General features: G+C 36.9%; 1 protein-coding gene across 1 annotated transcript; it reads left to right on the top strand.

Moving 5' to 3' along the window:
• The first annotated feature begins 1,307 nt into the window (after nucleotides 1–1,307).
• Nucleotides 1,308–13,310, top strand: OOSP4B (oocyte secreted protein family member 4B). Its single transcript, XM_006147415.1, has 5 exons — nucleotides 1,308–1,406; nucleotides 3,695–3,876; nucleotides 4,639–4,736; nucleotides 10,870–11,017; nucleotides 13,147–13,310. Exons 1-5 carry the CDS (start codon nucleotides 1,316–1,318, stop codon nucleotides 13,207–13,209), a joined length of 582 nt encoding a protein of 193 aa, XP_006147477.1. The 5' UTR covers nucleotides 1,308–1,315; the 3' UTR covers nucleotides 13,210–13,310.
• The last annotated feature ends 9,751 nt before the right edge of the window (nucleotides 13,311–23,061 follow it).

Consider the following 23,061-nt stretch of genomic DNA (forward strand, 5'->3'; position numbering starts at 1 on the left):
CATCAAATGGAATAAACCAGGCACAGAAAGACAAATTGCAAGATCGCATGTTTTCATTCATTTATGGAAGTATAAAAAATTGGTCTTATAGATGGAGGAAGTAAGATAGTGGTTGGAAAGGAAGGAATGGAGAGATACTGGCCAACAGATTCAATATAATAATTAAACAGAAGGAATAAATTCTAGTTTTGTACAGCATAATAGCCTAACTATAGTTCTATTGTATGCCTCAAGATAGCTAGAAAAAAGGATTATTTGTAAGTTCAATATTTATTTCTTCTATGCAAGCTGATGAGATAGTTCCAGGTCAAACTCAAAGGACTGAGAATCAGGAAACTTGCTGATGTAAATTTCAGTCCAACACTAAGTCAGAAGAAGAAGAAGGCTGGTACCTTTACCCAACCTTTCTGTTCTTTCTGGTCTTCAACAGATTGGATGAGGCCCACTTTCGCTAGGGAGAGAAATCTGCTCCACTGAGTCTACCAATTCAGATGTTAATCTCATTGAGAAATAGCCTCACAGGCACGCCCAGAATAACATTAAACCAAATATCTGGTCACTCCATGGCAAAATTAAAGGAACCATCCCACCTATAACATGGTAGAAGATATTCATGATACATATATCCAAAAATGATATCCAGAATATTTAAAGAACTCTAACAAACTAATCTTAAAAAAATCAGACAAATAAATAGAAAATTGGAAAAATGATTCCACAAGAGAGGTGATACAAATTGCCAACAAACATATAAAAAAGTACTTAACCTAATTAGCAGTTCAGGAAATTTAAAAAGAGAAAATCAAAGAGATCTAATAACAAATGTCACCTGTGTCAGCTTCCTGACTCTTGTTAAATCCCAAGACTCTTGTTTCCTTTAACTTACTAAGAATCATACAGGTATATAGGACATCACCTATGAACATCCATGGACCTAGAGGTGTACAACAGAATTACTAACTTTATTTTCACAATTTCTAATACCAAGATAGTTTTTAAAAAGTCAGTGGTTAAGTGATCTAGACTCATAATAAGCTAAGAGAACTACTTCTCAAATTAAATATACATGTGGACCACTGTTGCTGAAATGTAGTTTATGACTATGTTTGTAAATCTAGGGAGAGACTTGATATTTTTGCATCTAACAAGCTTCCAGGTGAGGTGATGCAGCTACTGCTGGTGATAGAAAGATGCTAAGGGATTTGCCCGTGCTGGCCAAGAAGAGGGTAATTGTAGACAGCTGAGTATGGCCAAAGGTTTATAAACTCTAGGGAGGCATACTCTTGACCATTTCCTGTTCTCTGTGTGTTGTGTCATGGAGTTTGGCATCATGAAGGCCTCTGTGCTTTTAGGCGGGTCCTTCCTCCTTTCTTTGTTGTTTTGGAATTCTTCTGGACTTGAACCAGGTATGAATAAGAAATATCTTTGGAGGATGTTGACTTAAAGTGACAAAATTGTTCTCTTGAATACTGGGCTGTCTTTTTTCCCCCTACCTCCCTAACTGTTAACCAACAGGTAGGGCTGCCTATTTTCAATTAGACACAGTTAAAAAAAATGTTATCCTTCATATGTTTAAACTGGGCTCAAGGTATTTACTTTTTGAAAAACAAAAAACAAAAAACCTGTCCTCCCCCCAGATTTAGTTAATCCTACATCATTATCCCTCTTCTAATAACCAGGCCTATATTTCTTATATAACCAGGGCTCATAAAATTGGAGGAAAGGGCAGGAAAAGAGAGGGTGATCTTAGTGAGTGGTCTTGACTTTCTGGGAAGGAAGAGTGTAGGCAATCTCATTCTAACTGTTGTGCATGGTTGACAATCATACAGACAGTGAGCAACCCAGTTTCTCTATACCTCTCTTCCTAAGGTTCTGCCAATAGATGAACCCTAGCTCTGGTGTTTGTTTGCTCCGTGAACTTGGGCAAATTATGTCAAGTCCCTGTATCTAATTTTTCCCCACAAAAAAAGTTATTGGAGATATATTGCACCTTAAAATAAGAGAGAGACAGTAGAGTGAAAATAGAACTCTTAAGTGTTAGTATTATCATGAGGTCACTAAGATATCTCTAGTTTGCCTCAGAATGCCAACCTGACGTCAATTGTACCTAATGTTGGTGTGAGTGATTTGCCAAAGAAGGCAGTCTGTGGGCTTTGTCCAGTATCTGTAACTGTGTTGCTTCTCTCCCACCTTTATTTAGGACACTAATTTTCAATGAGGGGTGGTTTTTTTCCTTTAGGTGAGATTTGGCAATGTCCAGGTGCATTTTTGGTTGTCATGATGGGGTCACTACTGGTATTTAGTGGACAATAAATGGAAAATGCTTCTGCATGTTCTACAATGTACAGCCAACAATAAAATCCAACGCCAATGCCAATAGGGCTGAGGTGAGAAGTCTAGACTTTAAGTGTTTTATTTCTGTTTAGAAGTGCTTTAAGGATAGGGCCAGTATGTGGCATGGTAGTTAGCAGTGCTGGATTCCCATATGGCTGACCACAGTTCGAGTCCTGGACCTGGTGGCTTGCTTTCTCACTTTCTTCTCTCTCTCGCTCTCTCTGCAGTCAAATTAAATAAATAAATAAGGCTAAATAATTTTTTAAAGGTGCTGTAAAGCATGTATTGGTGTAGTTTTGCTTTTCTAAGCAAAACTTATTCTAAGCAAAACTTTTTCTAAGCAAAACTAGTGTCAGTCCTGAAACCACGACTATGTTTCATCTATCTTGCTTCCTAATAATTGAAGCTAATAAATTCTTCCTTTCAGTGGGTCTCAGAGTGAATAAGGACTTGTGGAGGATACCCAATCTTATGTTTCAAATCAGATGATTACCTCTCTTGTTTTTAATAATCAGCCTTAGTTTGAACCACCCCAGAGAAACCATCTGCAGCCCTATCACACCTGAATGAGTCAGATCTTTCCTCATTTTGAGATTTCGGGGCCTTAGTGTACTTTTTGCTGTCGGGTTTAACTCCTATATTATCATTTTATGAGACCATGTTTTTAGGTATCTCTCTGATCAATCATAGCATGTGGTTCACACAGGACCTTGTACTAGAAAGGATTGTTATAAATATCGAATGAATGGTTATGCAAAGGAAACCTGGTCTCCCATCTGTTTCTATTTTCTCATGTTTTTATCTACTTCTGTTATATTACTAGGTCATCTTGCAGCTCTGAACGTTAGTACTCATTAGACCAGCTGTTCTCAAATATGGATGTATCAACTAGTCATGTGGGGGTCTTGTTAACATGCAAACTGATCAGAAGATTAGGAATGAGATCTGGAATTCTATGTATCTAAGTGCTCAGGTGTCACTGATTTTTGCCTTTTTGGGGACCAGACTTTCACTTGTAAGACCTTAGACATATTATTCACCATCTATCAGTAGAATAAAGAATTCTCTGTGGATAGAGAATCATTGATAAAATCTGAGCCAAACACTTACCATATCCTCATAACTCACTGAGTCACTCCGACATGTCCTTCTAAGGCAATGACTGACTTGACTCGGTACCAGGGCCAGATATGTAAATGGCAGACTTGAGATCTTTCTCAAGTAATTTAATGGTTTTAGTATTTTATTTCTTATCTGGCAAATGACGAGATTACTGTCCTGTCTCAGAATTTTCTTACAGCAGAATTCTTTATTTAATAAAGATAAAAATATGCTAACACACTCTTTTTTTTTTTAATAGCTGTGACTTCAACATGTTCTGATGATTGGTTGGTAGTCAGAATGAAGAAAAAACCTTTTGATAATGACACGGAAGCTAGAATTGGTGACATACACCTGGGAAATAATTGTCCTGTCACAAGGATGCTGTCAGTCAACTATGAATTTTCTTATTCCATCATTTATTGTGGGATCAAGAAAATTGTAAGTATCATGATTTCCCATAAAACTTTTTTTTTTTCTTTTCAGGGCTACATAGTATCAAAGATACTATTTTTTTTTTTTTGAAGAGGTTTTTGCTATAGGGTGCGTGCGCTCGTCAGACAGACAGAGACAGAAAGCGAGAAATCACCCCCTGGGGGGATGGCCATGTCGCAATTCCTTCTCCTCCATTCTCCTCTCGGGATCTTGGGTACACACGCACATGTGCCTGGCGTGAGTTTTAAGCTACCTGGTCTGGGACGCGAACCATGGTCGACTACATGGGAGTCCAGCGGCATAGCCATTACGCTAACTGCTGGTCCCTCAAAGATACTTCTTAATTAAAAATTTTAGGGACATTCATATTTTTTGTAGAGACCAATTCTCATATAGGGGCTATGCACTCATCTTAGTGGGAACATTTCAGATAAAAGTTTTAAAAAGATAAAAAGTTATGACCTATGTTCACTCTCACCTGTTGTCAGTGGTTAATTTTTTTGGATATTGTGTGAGGATATGTGCAAATGAGCTATTTTGGACATCACAAATACAAGGATACTTCAAAAATCTTCTGGAAAACTGGAATGATGAATTTATTTCGATGCGAAAAAAATATTGAAATTCATGCATAGTTTTTTCATGCGTGTTTTCCACAAACTTTCTGAGGAACTCCTATGTACTTTCAAATAGTACCAGAAACAAAAATTGTCTTTTATTACTAATCTGGTGGGAAAAATAGAGGCAAAGAGGTCTTTGTCATTCTAGGTGTTCGAAAGGAATGATGCTGTCATATTATCTGAGATCAGTTATCGACCAGCGACGGATACCATCTATAAATTTCAGGTGGCTTGCTTTGTGAAGAGGTACGTGTGACCATCCATACCTTATACATTTTTAGTTGATGTTTGTTTAGAATACAACCCTTTTTTTTAAAAAAATGCCCTAAAGGAAGTCTATGGCACAATGAAAATTCCTAAAACTTTTTAATTCTCATGAGAATTTTGAATCATACAGAAGAGTTGAAAGAATTTTACAGCAAACACTCAAATGCCTGATACCTGGAGTCTACCTTTTGTCCTAAATTTTATCACACATCCATTTCCCATTCACAAATTTGGTGATGCACTTACAACTGAAGGCATGAATGCGTTTCCCCTGAGTACTTCAGTGTACATACCACAAATTATGTATCAATATTTAAAATAATTTCTCTGAAGAAAAATTTGGATACCATTAAATATAAAAAAGTTACAGAAGCATATGCATTTATAAACTCGGCTCTGTGTTTCACACACAATTTTAGCAATTTAGCTAAGATTTTCATTTCTGCAGAACATGGTTCTTCCCCATTGGTTCCTGCTCCTTGCACCTCACTGTTCTTATCTCTTCCGTAACTTTGTATAAATGGAATCATAGCGCATATTCTTTTATCCAGTGTAATATTTGAAATTCAAAGTGCATTCTACTATAGTAGCTTATTTCTTTTTTCTTTTTTCTTTTTGGAGAGATTTTCACTATAGGGCGCATGCGCTCGCCAGACAGACAGAGAGAGACATAGAGACAGAAAGAGAGAAATCACCCCCTGGGGGGATGGCCACTCCACAGTCCCTTCTCCTCCATTCTCCTCTCGGGATCTTGGACACGCACGCACACGCGCCCGGCGTGAGTTTTAAGCCACCAGGTCTGGGATGTGAACCGCGGTTGACTACGTGGGAGTCCAGCGACATAGCCATTACGCTAACTACTGGTTCCCAGTAGCTTATTTCTTTAGAGCTGAGTTGTGTACTTTTTTTTTCCCTTAATTTTTCATTTATAATAGAGGGCTCACATACATGAGAGACAGAGACAGAGAAGGAAATAGAGAGGAGCATCTTGGAGAGGGTCTCGTGATGCAATTCCCTTTCCCCAGTCCTCTGGCCTTTAGGGTCTTGGGCACAGGCACTCACCCTGCATGTTTTTATGCTAACCTAGGAATCTGAACCTGTAGTGAACTATGTGGCTTCCAGCACTAAAGTTTAGTGACTTTCTGCTACTGACTGGGCCTGTTATTATTTTGACAATTTACTAGATATGATATCGTGAATAAATCTGTTATGACCATCTTTATTGCAACGCTTTGTAAAGATGTATGTTTTTGTTTCTTTGAGGGGATAGTTAGGAATAGACTTTCTTGGTCACAGAGAAAGTATATCTAGTTTTGTAAGAAACTAGTATTTTCTCAAACAGGGTGTTCTATTCTTCATTTATACTGGAAATATATGAATGTTTGATGGTTTCACCACATGATGCTGCCATTCTTTTCATTCTATTCATGATATCAGGTGCATCATGGTATCTCAGTTTAATTTGCATTTTCTGAATGACTAATTATTAGTGGCCATTGGCCATTTGAATCTCTCATATGAACTGTGGTTTTTCTTTTCCAAAATTATTTAATTTTATTTGTTGTTGTTGTTATTTTTTAATTTGACCAAAGAGAGATCAAGAGAAGGGGAAAGCAAGATGGCAAGCCACGAGGTCTGGCACTCAAACCACGGTCAGCCGTGGGCAAGTCTAGCACCTTAACTACCACACCACCTGCCTGCACCTGAGCTATGGTTTTTGCCCATTTGATTCATCCATCTTACTGACTTAGTGTTCTTTATATACCTTGAATATCAGGTATTTGTCAGATGTTTGGCGAATATTCTGCCTCAATCTCCAGATAGCTTATTCCTTGTTGTAGTGGTGTCTTTCGATGATCACACATCTTTAATTTTAGATTTTTAACTTGCAGAGTCACCTTTTTATGATGATCACTTCCTGTTCTGTCTTAAAGTTTTTTTGCTTATCACCAAGTTTTTTATTTTAAAACTTTTTGTTTTGGATGTGTTTGGGTCTACAATACATTTGAAGTTAATTTTGGTATGTAGTATGAGTCAGGTCAAGATCTGTCTCATTCCATATGGAGGTTCTGGTGATTAGCACCATTAATGAAGTGACCTCTTCTCTTGCTTTTCTTTGACTCTTCTGTTAAATCAGTGACATATAAATTTGGATTTCTCTGAGCTCTCTTTTCTGTTCTTTTGATCTACTTGATCTTTGTCAGTACTGTGTCATCTTCACTATCTAAGTTCATTTTTGCAACTTATCAATGTCATTTTAACTATTCACGATGCTCTTACATTTGCACTATATCTTTATACTTCCCAATGGCTGGAGAAGGTCAGATAAAATTAAGGCAGAAGGCCATGTCCGACTTGAAAACCCTAAAAAAAGAAAAAAATCCAGTTTTTCAGAAATCACTAGTCATCTCTAGGTCTATGTTAATATAAGGAGTCTTTAAAAAGTTCATGGGAAATGCAAATTATGAAATTATGCATGGATTTCAAAATTTTTTGGCACCAAGATAGATTTATATTTTAATTCCATTTTTTCATGACTTGGTAGCCTGGTAGCCAGTAACCATGTGTAACATTTTTAATTAATGTTAAGTATAACTAAGAATTTAGTTATTTAGTTTAACTACTTATTTTTCAAGAGCTTAATAGCAACATGTGGTTAGTGGTAACATATTTCATAGTACAGATTTAGAACAGTTTCTTCATAATAGAAAATTCTATTGGCCAGTGCTGCTACATCAGAATAAGTATGCTTTTAACTGGACATTAGTTAATTAATGATCACAAATATTCATATTTATTTTAAAGAAGTAGTTCTGAACTTTAAATAGTGTTTCTCTGAATCTTGTATTTTTTTATACTAGCCATCTTTTTAGATTATATGATAGAGTTGAAGATTAGTGTAAGATGAAGGATAAATATTTACTAAATGATGGATGAGAAGGAATATCATTGAACATTTCTGATGTCTTAGGTAATGTGAGAACAGCTTTCTGAAATCATTTCACTTCTATATAATATGCACTATAATCACCATTCTTTACTGATATAGGTGGTAGCTATTATATGATATACCAAATGGCAAAGTTAATATATATCAGAGCCAGGATCTGGCTCTATTTGATGGATATTAGTTCCTACCCAGAACTTCTGCAAATCTGATAATCTGTTCTTTAAGGAAGATAGAAATGTTTTAGACTCTATCTCTAGACCTAAGGCCAGGTGAACTAAGTCCTCAATTTTGGATGTAATGGTACTTTAGTCTTTGATTTTTTTTTTTTTTTAAAGAATATGCTTCCTTGCCCATGGGAAACTATTGTATGGAGTCTGAGTTCTGTGTTCCTGGGACAGAATAGAAAATATGCCTGGTATACCTTCCTTTTAATCTGAGAGACCAAGTCCTTCCAGCCCCAAATGCCTTTTCAACCGCTCTACCCCATGGCTATAATAGTAGCTGCAGCTGCTATGTTTTTATAAGGACCACATATGAAACAAGCTTCCCTTAATTGATTTAGAAGTTAGTCCAAATTTAGATGATGTCGATCAGTTTTTTTTTTTTTTTTGAGAAGTTTTTGGTACAGGGATTGTGAGCTCGCCAGACAGAGAGACAAAGAGACAGAAAGCGAAAAATCACCCCCCAGGGGGGATGGCCATGCTGCAATCCCTTCTCCTCCATTCTCCTCTCGGATCTTGGGCACACACGCACATGGCATGAGTTTTAAGTCACCGGGTCCAGGACTTGAACAGTGGGCAACTACGTGGGAGCCCAGCGACGTAGCCATTATGCTGACTGCTGGTCCTTTGATCAGTTTTTCAAACAGCCTTTGTGAATCTGCCAGCCCCTGAGGAGGTAAAGGCTATGAGATAAAAATTGTGAGCCTTAAGTCTCTCTTTTGGCCCATGGAATGAAGCGGCTCTATGGCAATGAAGTCAAGTTATGGAGTATATGGATGTGATAATACAAGTTGTACATCCATGTTTTTGCCTCTAATTTTTGAAGTCAAGTTGCCTTTTTGTAGTTGGTATTGACATGGTCACCATTTAGCCATTTTACGTAGTTGAAACTTGCAAATGGTATTTTTTTGTTTGGATAAATCATTGCTTTTGTGCAATGTAAAAATCTTTCCCACTATTTAACAGCATTTTGAAAGAATAATTTTCTGGTTATGTGACTTCAGAAGCCTGAGTGTAGTACAATTCTTTTTTTCCTTAGAGGATTTTGCTATAGGGCACGTGCGCTTGCCAGAAAGAGACAGAAAGCGAGAAATCACCCTTGAGAGGGGATGGCCATTCTGTAATCTCTTCTCCTTCATTATCCTCTAGGGATTTTGGGCACACATGCACATGAGCCTGGCGTGAGTTTAAGAGTTTAAGTCACTGGGTCCGGGACTCAAACCACAGTCTACTACATGGGAGTCCAGCGACATAGCCATTATGCCAACAGCTGGTCCCAGTGTAGTACAATTTAACAATGGAATTTCTTATGTAATTTTCAGTTTCCTTCCTTTCCTTTCTGCTAGTTCCAGCTATGCTGAGGGTTGGAGTAGATTCCTACATGTGATCTCTTTGTGGCATTAAAATCCATTCTCTTGGTACCAGCAGATAATGTAAAAGTTACATTGCTGGACTCCCACAGAGATGACTGTGGTTTGAGTCCCAGACCCAGAGGCTTAAAACTCATGCTGGGTATGTATGCACATGTGCCCAAAATCCCAAGAGGAGAATGGAGGGGAAGGGATTGCAGCATGGTCATTACCCCCAGGAGATGATTTCTCACTTTTTGTCTGTCTCTGTTTCTCCAGCAAGCACACACACCTTATACAAAAATCTCTCTTAAAAAAAATTCCATGCTCTCACCTACCTTTTCTGGTTAAGTTAACAAGGATAATGGTGCTAAGACATGGGAAAAGGAAAAAATCTCTTATTGAAATGGTCGCAGATATCTTTTGATCAACTCTGGCTGGCCACGGATACCTTCTCATAGTAGGTCTAAATGCTGGTCATCTTTACTTCACAACTCTGAACGTCTTTGATGACTCAGATTTTATCTTTGGTAGGCCTTCTCAAGAAAAATCTTGGTAAAATAGTTCAATCCCTGTTCCTTTAGAGGTATCCACTAAGCTCTCAAGAAAAGGATTCATTATTTTAATCACAAATGATAGTAGTATAGGCTAATTATACCTTATTTACCTGCAGTTTGCTTTCTCACGGATCAAATAAGTTAAGGGCATATTGGCCTTTCTAAGTTCACAGAAACAGAGAGGCTTTGAATAAGATTTTAGCTTCTCTTTACATAAACACTGTGGATCTGAGTCATTCTCTTGGAAATGCCTGCCTCTTGACATTGGGAGATGAGTGAATCACCTTTCCTAATGTACAGGGAGAGAAATATAGCAAGTGGACTTAACACTTCAAATCCTAAAGTGTGGCAAAGAGTTGAGATGGTAGTGGAAGGTGGAAATCTAACTGCTGCTTAACCCTGAACAGGGTGTCTCCCTTTCCTGCCAGGCTGAATTTGGTTGTAAACCTTTTCCCACACTTTTAAATCTGTATTTTCAATTTCCAGTGTGTGGATATCTATGTGTGTGACCCAGTTACAGCTGTTTGGTGGATGAAATTCAATATGTTCGACCCTACATAGAATATATTTTATATCTAACAATCATTTAAAATGTCTGATTCTGACTTCTGGTCTAGAAATAACTGTTCTGCATCTTAGCGGGTCACAGTATGATTTTTCCAAAGCATTAATACCATGTATAATATAGACATATTCATCTTCAGTATCGACTGTTGCATTATGTTATGTACATTAATAGACAAAAGGATGCATGTAAACAAGTGAACTAAGTTATAGAATAGCATCTTCAACAACCATTTAAATGTTTGAAACTTTAACTTTGAGGCTCTCAGGACAATTCTAGATTGATAGGTAACATCTTACTGAAGATTCTGTTATAAATTAATTTAGATGCATTGGACAAATTTGCCTTTTTTCCTCAAGCTAGTTAGTTACTTTATATTTAACATAAACCTGATGGATTTATTTATGTCTTTCGCACAAAAATATATGTACAACTATCAGTTCTGTGTGTCTTATCATTTGTTCTTTTAGGCTGGTGGTTCCATCTCTGATGCCTTTCGGAATGAATGGGTATGATGCCAGTACCTTGAGAGGCAGTGCTCAAGGAGCAAAAGAGCAACAGCCATCAGCTCATCCACCAAGCAAAAAATGTGGGCCTCAGGTTAGCACCGTTAAGAAGGTGAGAATGTTTAGGTTTTCATCATTTCATGGTTAACTGTAGTCTGTCTGTTAAATATAATTTCAATGAAGAAGATCAGGTAAATCCCCTTTTGAATGCTGTGCACTCAAACGGCTCTGGTCTTCATAGACTTGAATGGTATAGACTATACTTGGGTATAATCATAGCTTTCTTGGTAGTCAGACGTAAGCATGAATAGATTTCACGCTATTCAGTTTTCTTACCTTCATTCTCAGGTACTAAATTGTTCATTTTTAATATAGCCTGTGCAAATAGTTGTTATAGAAGGACCATACCAGGTCTGCAATTTCATGCTAATACTTTCCAAAAAAGTACATGGGTACATGTATGTATACAGTGTTCAAACAGTTCATAGAAAATGCATATTGGGCCAACTGGTGGTATGGTGGTTAAGGCAGCTAGATCCTACATGGTCAGCCACACAGTTTGAGTCCTAGATCTGGAGACTTGAAAATAAGCCAGGCATGTGTACATGTGTGCCCAAAATTCCAAAAGGAGAAAGCAGTGAAAGGAATTGCAGCATGGCCATCCCCATGAGAGTTGTTTTCTCTCTGAAAAGCACTATGCCTACTCGTAAACTTTTTTTTAAAATGGGAATTAAGAAAAATATGCATGGACTTCAACATTTTTTGTGCCAAAAAAATAAACTTGTACTTTAATTTTCTGTGAAATTTTTGAAGCCTGTGTGTGTGTGTTTAAGGTAATATGTAAGTAACAGAAGTAGGAAGATAAGTGAACTGGGCTTTAAAATTTAGAGGAATTCATTAGTAGTTTTAAGATTAATACTTGCAGAAAAATACCGTCTTCATAAGAATTTTTATACTGAGCTTATTTTAATTTTAGCATTATTTTATTTATCAAGAGAAAGGGAGTGAGAAAGCAAGCAGCCAGGTCTAGGACTCAGACCACAGTCGGAGTGCCTTAACCACTATGCCACCTGCTGGCCCCTAAGTTATAATCATAATGTACATAGAACTGTAAATATGTATAAGTTACAGTGTAGTTTTTCAATATGTATATATGACATGCAATGATCAAATAAGAGCAATAAACATATCCCTCATCTTGAACACTTATTACTTTGTCTAGTGAACATCTGGAATCCTTCCAGCAGTTTTGAAATATGCACTGAATTGTTACCAACTGAAGTTACTCAACTGCAATAATACACTAGAACTTCTGTTTATCTGCTTGCACTCTTGAGTCTGGTAACCAAGTTCTTTCTATTCCTCCCACCTCTCCCACTTCCTTGCTTCTGGTATCCACTGTTTCACTCTCCACTTCTTTGTAACCAATCTTTTAACTTCTACCAATGAGTGAGAACGTATCGTATCTGTCATTCCATGCCAGGTTATTTCACTGAGCATTATCTCCTTCTGGTTTGTCCATGTTGCAATTGAGAGGATTTCACCCTTGATGATTAGTATCTCCTGATGTATATACCACTTTTTCTTTGTCCAGTTATCAGGTTTTTTATTTTAAAAGGGTGCTCTGAAATGCGTGCATATGGACAATGAATGGCCTTGAAGTTGATGAACTTTTTTCAAAAGCTCTAATAACTACTTTGAATAAAGCTGAGTTGTATGGTCATAGTAGTCTCAAAAAAAAAAAAAAAAGGTGATCTAACCACTATTTAGATCACTTCTAATAACATTTAATTTACATACTTGATTTAGTTGGATAATGTTTTTGAATAGTCTCATTTTTATATGCAGTTTTGTTTTCCCCGGTTTTAGTGGCTCGTAGTCAATCACAGTCTGAAAACAGGTGAATACAGAACAATAAGATCTTTAGAAAGACAAAACATTCACATAACTTTTATTACAAAGAATCCTTAGAATTGTTTTATTTTAACTATTGTCATACTGTGCCTAATTTATAAACTTAATCATGGATATGTATGTATGGGGAAAAACAGTGTATATAGGGTTGGTATTATATAGGGTCTTAGAATGCATCCCTTGGGGGGGTTACCATAAATTACATTCGAGGGTCAAAATTTGATTCTTTAATATGTTTTCCATTGAGCAACAATAAGTTCTCAACAAGTTTTAGGTAAGAGTTACAAATAAATAGCTCTTAACTGTTCCTCCCTCCTCTTCCTGCAGGAACAACTACCCATGAATCACTGCATCAACAATGCCCATGCCATGACTCCCTCTCCTCCCTAACACACCAGAACAGATGGCACATACCTGTCTGGGCGCCATTGTCAGTAATGTTGTTATTCTTCCTGTCCAAAGATGAGTAGCAGTTACCTATAACCTGTTTAAATATCTTCTGGAATTTCAGCTAGTCTATACTTAATATTGTGATATGTAAACTTTTTTTTTAGGTCAAGTTTAAGGGAAACTGCTATCCTAACTATGTGAAGTCAAGCTCATAATAAAGTTGCTACTGTATAAAAGTTTGCCTATTAGTGTGGCTGTTCTTAAGACAGATTTAACGTAATTATTAAGCATACTAATCTTAAACATTTCAGGACATAGCTACCCCTCGAAGCTTTTACCTAGTGTCTCATAGTGAAATATAGTCCCCTGACTACATTCCTTTCCTGCCCCCCCCCCCTATTTTTAAGCAAGAAATTTTTGCTACAGGGTGCATGTGCTTACTGGAGAGACACAGAGAGAAAGAAAGCAAGAATCAGCCTTCAGCGGGCGATGGCCACATTTCAGTCCCTTTTCCTCCATTCTCTCAAGATCTTGGGCATTCAAATACACACACACACACACACACACGCCCTGTGTGAGTTTTAAGCTGCGGTGTCTGGAACTCTAACCATGGTTGACTATATGGGAGTCCAGCAATGTAACCATTATGCCATCTGCTGGGTCCCAAATTCCCCTCTTTTAATGTAAGTAAAAAGAAGAATAATTGCTTTAACTGATTGGGTTTCCAATCAGTCCTTCATCTTTGGCTTTCTAGAATGCTTTTTATGTTTTTGGGTAATAAGGAACTGTGAGGAAGTATTTTAAACTTGTTTTGACACTGTATACTTATCCTTTCTATTAACTTGATAAGCTGAGAGTCTGGAAGAAAATAAGATTCCAATTGCTTTTGGGGCCTCTTAGAATGATGTAACTGTGTAAAGCCACAACCACACCACCATGCCCGCCTTCTCGCCTACCTCCAACCGGAGATCTATGGGTTGCTGGAAATTTCATAGCTAAGCAAGATCATTTGCTTTTCCTTTGGTGGCTTCTGAACTAACAGACATAATGGTGAGCAGGGAGCCCCAACTACCGATAAGGATTTCTACTGCGTGGAGGATAGCAAAGATCATAACAATGTCAACTATCAGATGTAGAAGCTCACACTTCTCAGTCCACTGTAGTTTTTATAGGTTTGGCATCACTGAGAAGGACTGAATAGGCAAAGGAGAATATATTGAAAGGAAAAGAGATGGAACAAAAAGAAAAGCAAAAATCGGCATCTGTTATGTGTGTACCAGTCTCCCAGGGCAGTGGGCTCCTCCTGGTAGCTGTTGCATTGCACATACTGTATGCATCCTTCTGGAGCTGCAGGCAGGGACCCCGCTTTCTTCCCACATGGGCAGATATACTGGTGGAGTGGTTGGGCACCAGATGATGATCTATACCATAACCCATATAAGGAAGTTCATTGTGTACCCAAAGTGAGAATAATGTTTCCTAATAAGGAAGATTCTGGGACCAACGGACAAGGCAGATCCCAGCTTCCATAGAGGGTTCCAGTCCAGAGCAATATTTTAGAGGGGCATCAGATTGTACCATGGCTGCTTTCCTAAAACAAAGTACTCAAAACTCATGCTTATCACAGCTCGGATCCCAGGCTTAAACAGGCTTTCTCAATTTCTTTCTGAATTTACCCATTGCTTCTCTGAAAGAGAAACTCTATGCTTTCAAGAATAGCACATAAGAGCCCTGGTACTAAATTCATGTCAAAGGAGCCTGAACCAGAGTAACCCATGTACATGTGCACGGATACACATACACAGTCTTCTTTGCTCACAAATTTGTCTTTTTCCATGGAGAAAACTTGTATTTGGGGACAGAACATTTTCCCATGTCTAGGATTCTTTTATCCTATAAAAGAAATAAAGGAATTTATAGAACAAGTCATTATAGACGTAAGGAAAATGTGTGGAAGATCTCTTTAGACATAGAAGTTATTCTTGCTAAATCTGAATGAAAGTACCTCCATTTCTCCTTCTAGTTAGGGATAGTTTTATTTCAAGATACAAACATATTTCAACATCTTGTCATTAGACCTGCTGCATTAACTTAACTGAGCTTCTGGCAACTATCTGGTACCTAACTACACCAACTTTTTTCTTTTTTTCATCAGACAATTTTTTAACTTATTTTTTTACTTTTATTTTTTATTTATTGTACATTCATTCACTGAGTATCATCACAGCATACAAAATGTGACTTCCCATCCAGAATACACTGTATAGTAGCTTAATCATACTTGTTATCATAATCACTCCCCAGGGGAGATGGTCACGCTATAATTCCTTCTTCATTTCCCTCCTGGGATTTTGGGCATGCATGCACATTTATCCAGCATGATTTTCAAGCCATCAGGTCTGGGAATTGAATCACAGTTGGCCATGTGGGAATCCATCTGCCTTCACCACCACACCACCTTCTGGCTCCACTATACAACTTACCAATCTTTGGTCCTTCCCAAGATAAGTGAATCTGGTGTAGATAGAGCAGAGGCCCATTGGAAGGCTTGAAAATGCTGGATTTTTTTTTTTTTTTTTTTCAGTAAAAAGGGAAGAAGGAAGGCCGGCAGGTGGGGGGGTGATTAAGGGCACTGTACTCCCACATGGCCAACCATGATTTGAGTACCGAACCTGGTGGTTTGCTTTTGTGCTTTCCCCCTCTCTCACTCTGTCCTTCTATGGTAAAATTAAAATCAGTAATTAAAGTTAAATAATTCCTTTTTAAAAAGGTAAGTTTTGCCATCTCATCTGTGTGTTTCTTTACTATGCTTTCCCCCCCTTCAACTTTAAGTAGAATTAAAGATGCAGCATGATTTGGCCTAATCTTTGATGTGACTAAACCCTATTACATTGTTGACTACCTTTGAAATCACAGTTTTGATTAAAATATTAGGTAATATTTCTGGACTCATTGCAATGGCATATATGCCATTAACAATCACTCCAGTAATGAGGCAAGTATTTCTTATCTCAGTATTAAAAAGTTTCAGTGGTAACTTAAGTTGACAAAAATCTCTGTCAAAATGAGAATTTTGATTTAGATACTTTTGATAGTTAGACTTCAGTTTTTGACACTTATTTGTTGATATTTTGGAATATATAAATTATTTTAAAAATGAACTTTTAGGGGCCAGCAGGTGAGTGGTGCTTAAGGAACTGGATTTCTATATGGCTGACTGTAGTTCAAATCCTGGACCTGGTAGTTTGAGAATCACACTGGGCACATGTGTGCCAAAATCCCAAGGGGAGACTGGAGGAGAGCAGATTGCAGCATGGCTATATCCTCTGCCAGGGGGTGGGGTGGGGAGGCTTGTGACTTGTCACTTTTCCTCCCTCTCTCTTTCTCTAGTGAGCATATGCACCCTATGACAAAAACCTAAAAAACAAAACAAAAGCAAAAACATAATTTTTAATGTAAATGTTTCATTAAATTCTAATCATATAATATTTATTCCAAGAGTAGACAGTATATCAAGGGAAAGCAGGCTAGATAATCCTCACTTGATTTTTTTCTTAACTTGCTTAAAATTTATGTAACTCTGAAAATAATCAGCATCTCTGCCATAAAATGCTTGCTTGTTTCCTGGAGGCATCAGAGTAATAGGCTGACCCATTCATAAGTTGTGATAGTCTAACTTGGTGAAAATTGTGTTTTTGACTTAAAAGGGTAGAGTGAAGGTGGTGAGAAGCGGTGCAATTGAGGATACATGTCGGAGGGCATAAACACATACTGATGGTTTGGACGGAGAGTACGAGGAACACCCTGAATCAAAGATGTCTCCAGGATCCAGGGCAGGGTGAATGGTGATGCCACTTGGAAGAAAATGATTTTGGGGGTAAAGATCAGATAATATTTGGACAGATTTAAAAATGTAGTCACTTTTAGGTCTTACCAATTAGTTTTTGTTGGTTTCCTGCCTCTCTATCATATATCAATAGTTGCCATGAAATTCATGGACTTTCTACTAATCACTCCAAAAAGTCTGGATAAAAGATTCATGAGGCTAGGGCAGTAAACAAGTTTTGTTTCCCTCAAAATTGTCAGAGCCAGTAGGCGGCCTGGTGATGAAAGGCACTGGACTCCCACATGGCCAATCGTGGTTTGAGTCCCAGACCTGGTGGCTTGCTTTCTTACTTTCCCTCCCTCCCTCTCTCTCTGTCCCTCTCTGATCAAACTGGAAAAGAATAATAATAATAAAAAAAAGTTACATAAAAAATAATTCTTTAAAAAAATTGTCTTCGCAAAATACAGAATGAAGAATGTGAACTGAGAGCCAGTTCTGTGGATACCCTGGTTAGAAAATGGGGTTTGGTGGGAAGGTTGGAGTCACATGAGTGTGATCAGAATGAGCTATTAATATTGTTGGCACAAGAATGAGCCTAAATAAATAAAAAAAAGATGAACAGATTCTTCTCATTTCTTTGCTTCATATAAATGGAATTTCTAATTAGCTATACAGACATTCTAACCTTGATAGCTATAAAGAAAACTGCAAGACTTGTGGTTTAATTGTGGGATAGTTAGTCAAATATTTCTACATCTGAGTTCATGATACTGAGATATTCTTTGAGTAAAACAAAGAATTACACATGTAATTCTTGCCAAGACTACTTTGGATAAAGTTCATGAAACTATTTGAAAACTTTATTATGCACTTGTCTTATTTTGTGTGTGTGTCATGGAAAAGTTACTTTACAGTGGGATAGAATCACAGTAATGGTATAGATTTGAATTGCTCCAAATCTTACAAAAACAGACAATGCAACTAGTGTAATAAAAGCACACAGACTTAAAAATAAACAGTGACAAGGATATCTCTGTAAATCTTATTAGAACGTGGTCAGACCAAACAGCTGCCGGTAGGAGGTCCTCTATAGGTTCCATGCAGGTTTGGGAGTATTGCTAATGGAATTTTTAATTTTTTCCAATTAGACCAATGAGTCCAAATTAATAAATATTTTAATATTTTTGAGTAGTAGTCTTATACTCATCGTGCTTGTTGAGTTCGTTATCAGTTTAATAGTTTGTCAGTTAATTTTCTTTTAAATTTTTTGTACTGATTATATCACCTGAAACTAATATCCTTAATGCTTCTTTTTTTTTAAAAAAAGTTTATTTTTTGTGTTTTTATATTTTACTTATTTTTTTCCCAGCCCAGATTCCCTCTTTCTTGCTCTCTGCCATTTCTTCCCCTGGATAAGAATGCCTCTTTTGGGGCCAGCAGGTGGTGTGGTGGTTAAGGGTCCTGGACTCCCACATGGATGACCAAGGTTTAAGTCCTAGACCTGGTGGCTTGCTTTCTTCTCTCTCTCTCTCTTTCTCTCTCTCTCTGTCTCTCTCTGCCCCTCTCTGGTCAAATTAGATAGAAAGAAAGAAAAAAATAGAATGGAAAGAAGAAAGATAAAAAGAGAAAGATGGAAGAGAAAAAAAAGCATACCTCTTTCAAACATTTTAACATTTTTTTTTTCCTTTTGTCATTGAACAGTAAGTTCTTTACTGCAAAAGAAGAGTGATGACCTTTTAAAATTTTGTGACTGATTTTAATGGAAATAATTATACCCATTTAATATGATGTATCCTTGGGGATATTATTAGCACTTTTATTTTTCCCTTAGTTGACAATATATTGCCTTTAAAAAATAAACAGTACAGGGGCTAGCCAATGGCATAGTAGTTATGTCATTGAACTTCCACTTAGTCAACTACAGTTTGAGTCCTGGACCTGGTAGCTTAAAATTCACACTGGGTGCATGTACATGCATGTCCAAAATTCCAGGAGGAGAATGAAGGAGAAGGGATTGCTTAGTGGTCATCCCCTCCTGGGGGGGTGATTTCTCACTTTCCCTCTCACCATCTCTCTATCTCTCTCTCTCTGGTAATCACATGCACCCTTGGGCAAAAAGCTCTAAACATAAATAAATAAACAGTACAGGAATTTATTTATGTTAAAGTGAGACGCCCTATATAGTTTTTTGGTTTGTTTCTGTTTTTAATTAAGTCCACTTCAATTAAGCTTTAAGCAACGTTATCCATGATTTTCATGTCGGGAAATGCCAACTAACTCTCAGTTTTTATCTTACTTAGCAGTATGGGACACAATTGGTTCTTTCCTCCTAGAAACACGTCATATTTTTACAAACTACCAATATATCATTCTTTCTCTGTGGTCACTATTTGTCTTTACAAGATTGTCCTTGGTTGAAACTGCTGCTTCTCTTCTAACTCAATGGAGCTCTGAGATCAGGTCCACATTTGAAAGGCTCATCTTGTAGATACATATTCACTCCCTTGGAGAAAGTTCATTTAATCCAATTGCCTTAATTAACATCTCTGTGCTGATAGTTTTATGTTCTATCTTCAGCCTGGTCTCCCTCCTTGATGTGCAGACTCAATTGTCCATTTTCCTGTATTTACTTGGTTGTTTGGTAAAATGTTTAACCACAACACATGTAACATAGACCATGCTCTTACATGTCTTCTCCATTCCAGACCTCCACCTTTAGTCTTCTCTAGACCAAGGTCACAAAGATATTTTTCCCTTTGTCTTCCTTTTAAATATTTACAAATTTTAAAAGTTTCCCTTTCATAGTTAGATATATGATACAATAGTTTAAATTTTATTCTTTTTTCTTTGTTTTTATAATCACTGTATCATTACAGCATACCAAATGAAATTTCCCATTATGAAAACATGGCATATTGGTTCAAAGATATTACCATACACACTATTATCGACAGATAATTTGCCGTTTCTGTGTTCCTGAAATGTTTTCCTTCTTTCTTCCCCACCCTTGATTAATTGTAAATATACATATCACATAATTTAACATCGTAAACATTTTTAAGTATACAATTCACTAATGTCAAGTATATTCATGTTGTGCAACAGAACTCTAGAACTCTTTTTATCTTGCAAAACACTACACTTATTAAACAGAACATGGCAGCCCCTGTGTAATAATTGAACAAGCTCACAGACTTTTTGATGTCAAGATTTCTTTATAAGATTAAAAATATTGAGAATTCCAAAGAGTTTTATTTGTGTTTTTTGTCTATTCAAATATTAGAACCACAGATTGCATTTTAAAATATCCTCATGTGTTTAATAAAATAATTTTAATGAAAAATAATTACTTTTTTAAAAGAAGCAAGAATAACATGTTTCACATTCATATTTTAGTAAGTTTCTTGTCTGGTTTAATAGAAGACATTTGCATTGTCATGCCTGCTTCTGTATCCAATCTGTAATATGTCACTTTGGATGAAATATATTAAGAAAACTGCCTCACCAGATATGCAGTTGGAAATGAGAAGATTACTTAAATATTCCTTTCAGACCATTATGGCTGTATTTTGATATCACACCACAACTAAAGAAGAAATAGTTTAAGGTCCTTTGTGATGTACAGTCTGCAAATACATCGATAAATTTTTTTGTACTTAATTACATGAAAACCCATTGGCCCCTCTTACACTTTGCCCATGCCTTCTTCTGTAGCATCATGTGAAAAATAACACTTCACTGAGTTATGCAGCTCTTCTAAATGGTGACATATTTCATTATGCAATACAAAAAATATGACACAGCCATAATGGCACCACTGAGGTGTCAGCTCCTGGTAGGGAACACAAAGTTTCCAATATTCTAATTTGCTTGTAAGCTTAATTTTATCACTAGAGACAAACATTGCTGGTTTTCTGTTTTGTTTTGAAGTCACAAGTTCATTTCATCAGTTTCAAGAAAATGCCCGTCAAATACCTAAGGCCACATAATTACCTTCTGTCTGATAGTTGTTCTTTCAAGTAAAGAGGGGATTCTGTGAGAAAGTGGTTGTTTCAGCTCACAACTTGAACAACTGCATGGTGCTTTACTTTGAGATCACCTTTATACTCTTTGATGCAGCAGGGATGTGTCGTGCATACTTTCCACTTTATCACTCAGAGGACTAAAAAAATACGGGCACTCAAGGGTTGGCATTAACAGAGTGATTTTTTATTTTTGAGGGATATTTGCTATAAGGTGTGTGCAATCACCAGAAAAAGAGAGACAGAGAGACAGAAAGTGAGACATTATCTCCTCACCACCCAGGAGAAGAAGGTATGGCCATGTCACAATCTCTTCTCTTCTGTTTTCTTCTTGGGATTTTGGGCGTGCATGTACATACACCCAGAGTGAGTTTTAAGTTGCTGGGTCCAGGACTTGAACTGCAGTTAACTGCATGGCAGTCCAGCAACATAACCATTGTGCTATCTGCCAGTTCCAACAAAGTGAATATTTTTTACCATCAATTTATAAGTGAAACCAGCCTTTTCCTCCTTTAATGTGAGTATATGGGGTGAAGAATATAATAACTCACATTGTTGGAGTCACTGCCTAGATTGATGCTCAGGAGGCGATAGTGTTTCCTGCCATTGTTTTGTACTTCTATGCAAATGTTAACGTGGTAATAAAGACAAATACTATATTATTAGTATTATCATAAAAATAGTTTTGATCCTGTGGACACCCCCCTCACCCCATCATCCAAGGACTATGCAATGAGAAGAATTGCAGTAGACGAATGTCCGTATTTATAGAATAGGAATGCTGGACTATTTTTTGGAAGGGGACATCATGTCAGCAGCTTACTCTCAAAAAGTTCAGCAAAAATAAAGATCTTTGTACAATACGTGCAACATTTCCCTAAGTTAGAAATAGATTTGGAAAACGTGAAGATTTTTATCTCTGCTTTATCCATTTTACAATAAGGGCATACTTGAACTCCATTACTCTTTCAAAGGAAAATATGCATTAAGATTAGATTTTAAGAAAAATAGGTTGTGTTCATTCTGTGGCTTTGAGTAATTGTTGGAACATTACAGAAAACTCTGGAACTAACTGCTCAAGTTTGAGGAAAATAGTCATATGTTCTATATCTTTTGCATACTATTAAATTTGCTAGGCTGTTTACATTTGCTATGTTTTGTCATAATCACAACAGACTTATAAGATCTATGGTCTTTCCTCCTTTTTACAGAGTATGAATGTGAGCCTTAATTTATTTCTAACTTTCCTGAATTTGCATGAGTGGAGAAACTGGTTAATGATTCCGGTGAACTATAATGCCTTTTAGAATGATATTAGATGTTTATATTGGAATGAGTTAAAAGACAAATGTAAAGGTAATACATTTTAGATGATAGAAATGTTAATAACAACAGAAAAAAATGAGAAAAATAAAAGACAAAAAATAACTTGTGGATTTACTCTTGTCTTTCTCCAATACTCTTCCCCCCCTTTTTTCAAGAATGATTTATTCAGTTTTGTTTATTATTATAATATTATTATTATTGAATTTGGCCAAAGAGAGACAGAGACAGAAAGAGAGAGAGAGAGAGAGAGAGAGAGAGACAGAACCACCTGCTGAGAGAGAAAGCAAAGCTACCAGGTTTGGGACTAGAACTGTGGTCGTCCATGTGTGAGTCCAGTGCCTTAGCCACCACACCACCTGCTGGACTCACTCTTTCTCCCTTTGTAGTTGGTTACTGAGTTCTTTAGGCTCTTGTGAGGCCCAGGACTATGTGGGTCACAGGTTTGGGGATCTCACTGTCCATTATGGAATGTGATGTTGGAAATGTAAGACCATTATAACAGAGGAAGCCCCCTCCATGTTTTCAATGAGATCAGATTATAACATTGAAAATATAATTTCAGACACAAATGGGCATTCAATTCAGACTTTTTGAATTTTATTTACTATAAACTTTTGAGTTCCAAAATCCTTTTATAACTATGCAGTCATGACTGACATTTTTTTTTTTTTTTTTTTT

Source organism: Tupaia chinensis, unplaced genomic scaffold (genome assembly GCF_000334495.1).
Source record: "Tupaia chinensis unplaced genomic scaffold, TupChi_1.0 Scaffold000213_1, whole genome shotgun sequence".
NCBI lineage: Eukaryota > Metazoa > Chordata > Mammalia > Scandentia > Tupaiidae > Tupaia > Tupaia belangeri.

Bases quoted from the DNA above. Each gene is read 5' to 3' on its own strand.
- OOSP4B (XM_006147415.1), top strand. From the start codon at position 1,316: ATGGAGTTTGGCATCATGAAGGCCTCTGTGCTTTTAGGCGGGTCCTTC. The intron at 4,737-10,869 runs GTACGTGTGACC...TTGTTCTTTTAG, and splicing joins GTGGCTTGCTTTGTGAAGAG to GCTGGTGGTTCCATCTCTGA. The intron at 11,018-13,146 runs GTGAGAATGTTT...CTCTTCCTGCAG, and splicing joins AGGTTAGCACCGTTAAGAAG to GAACAACTACCCATGAATCA.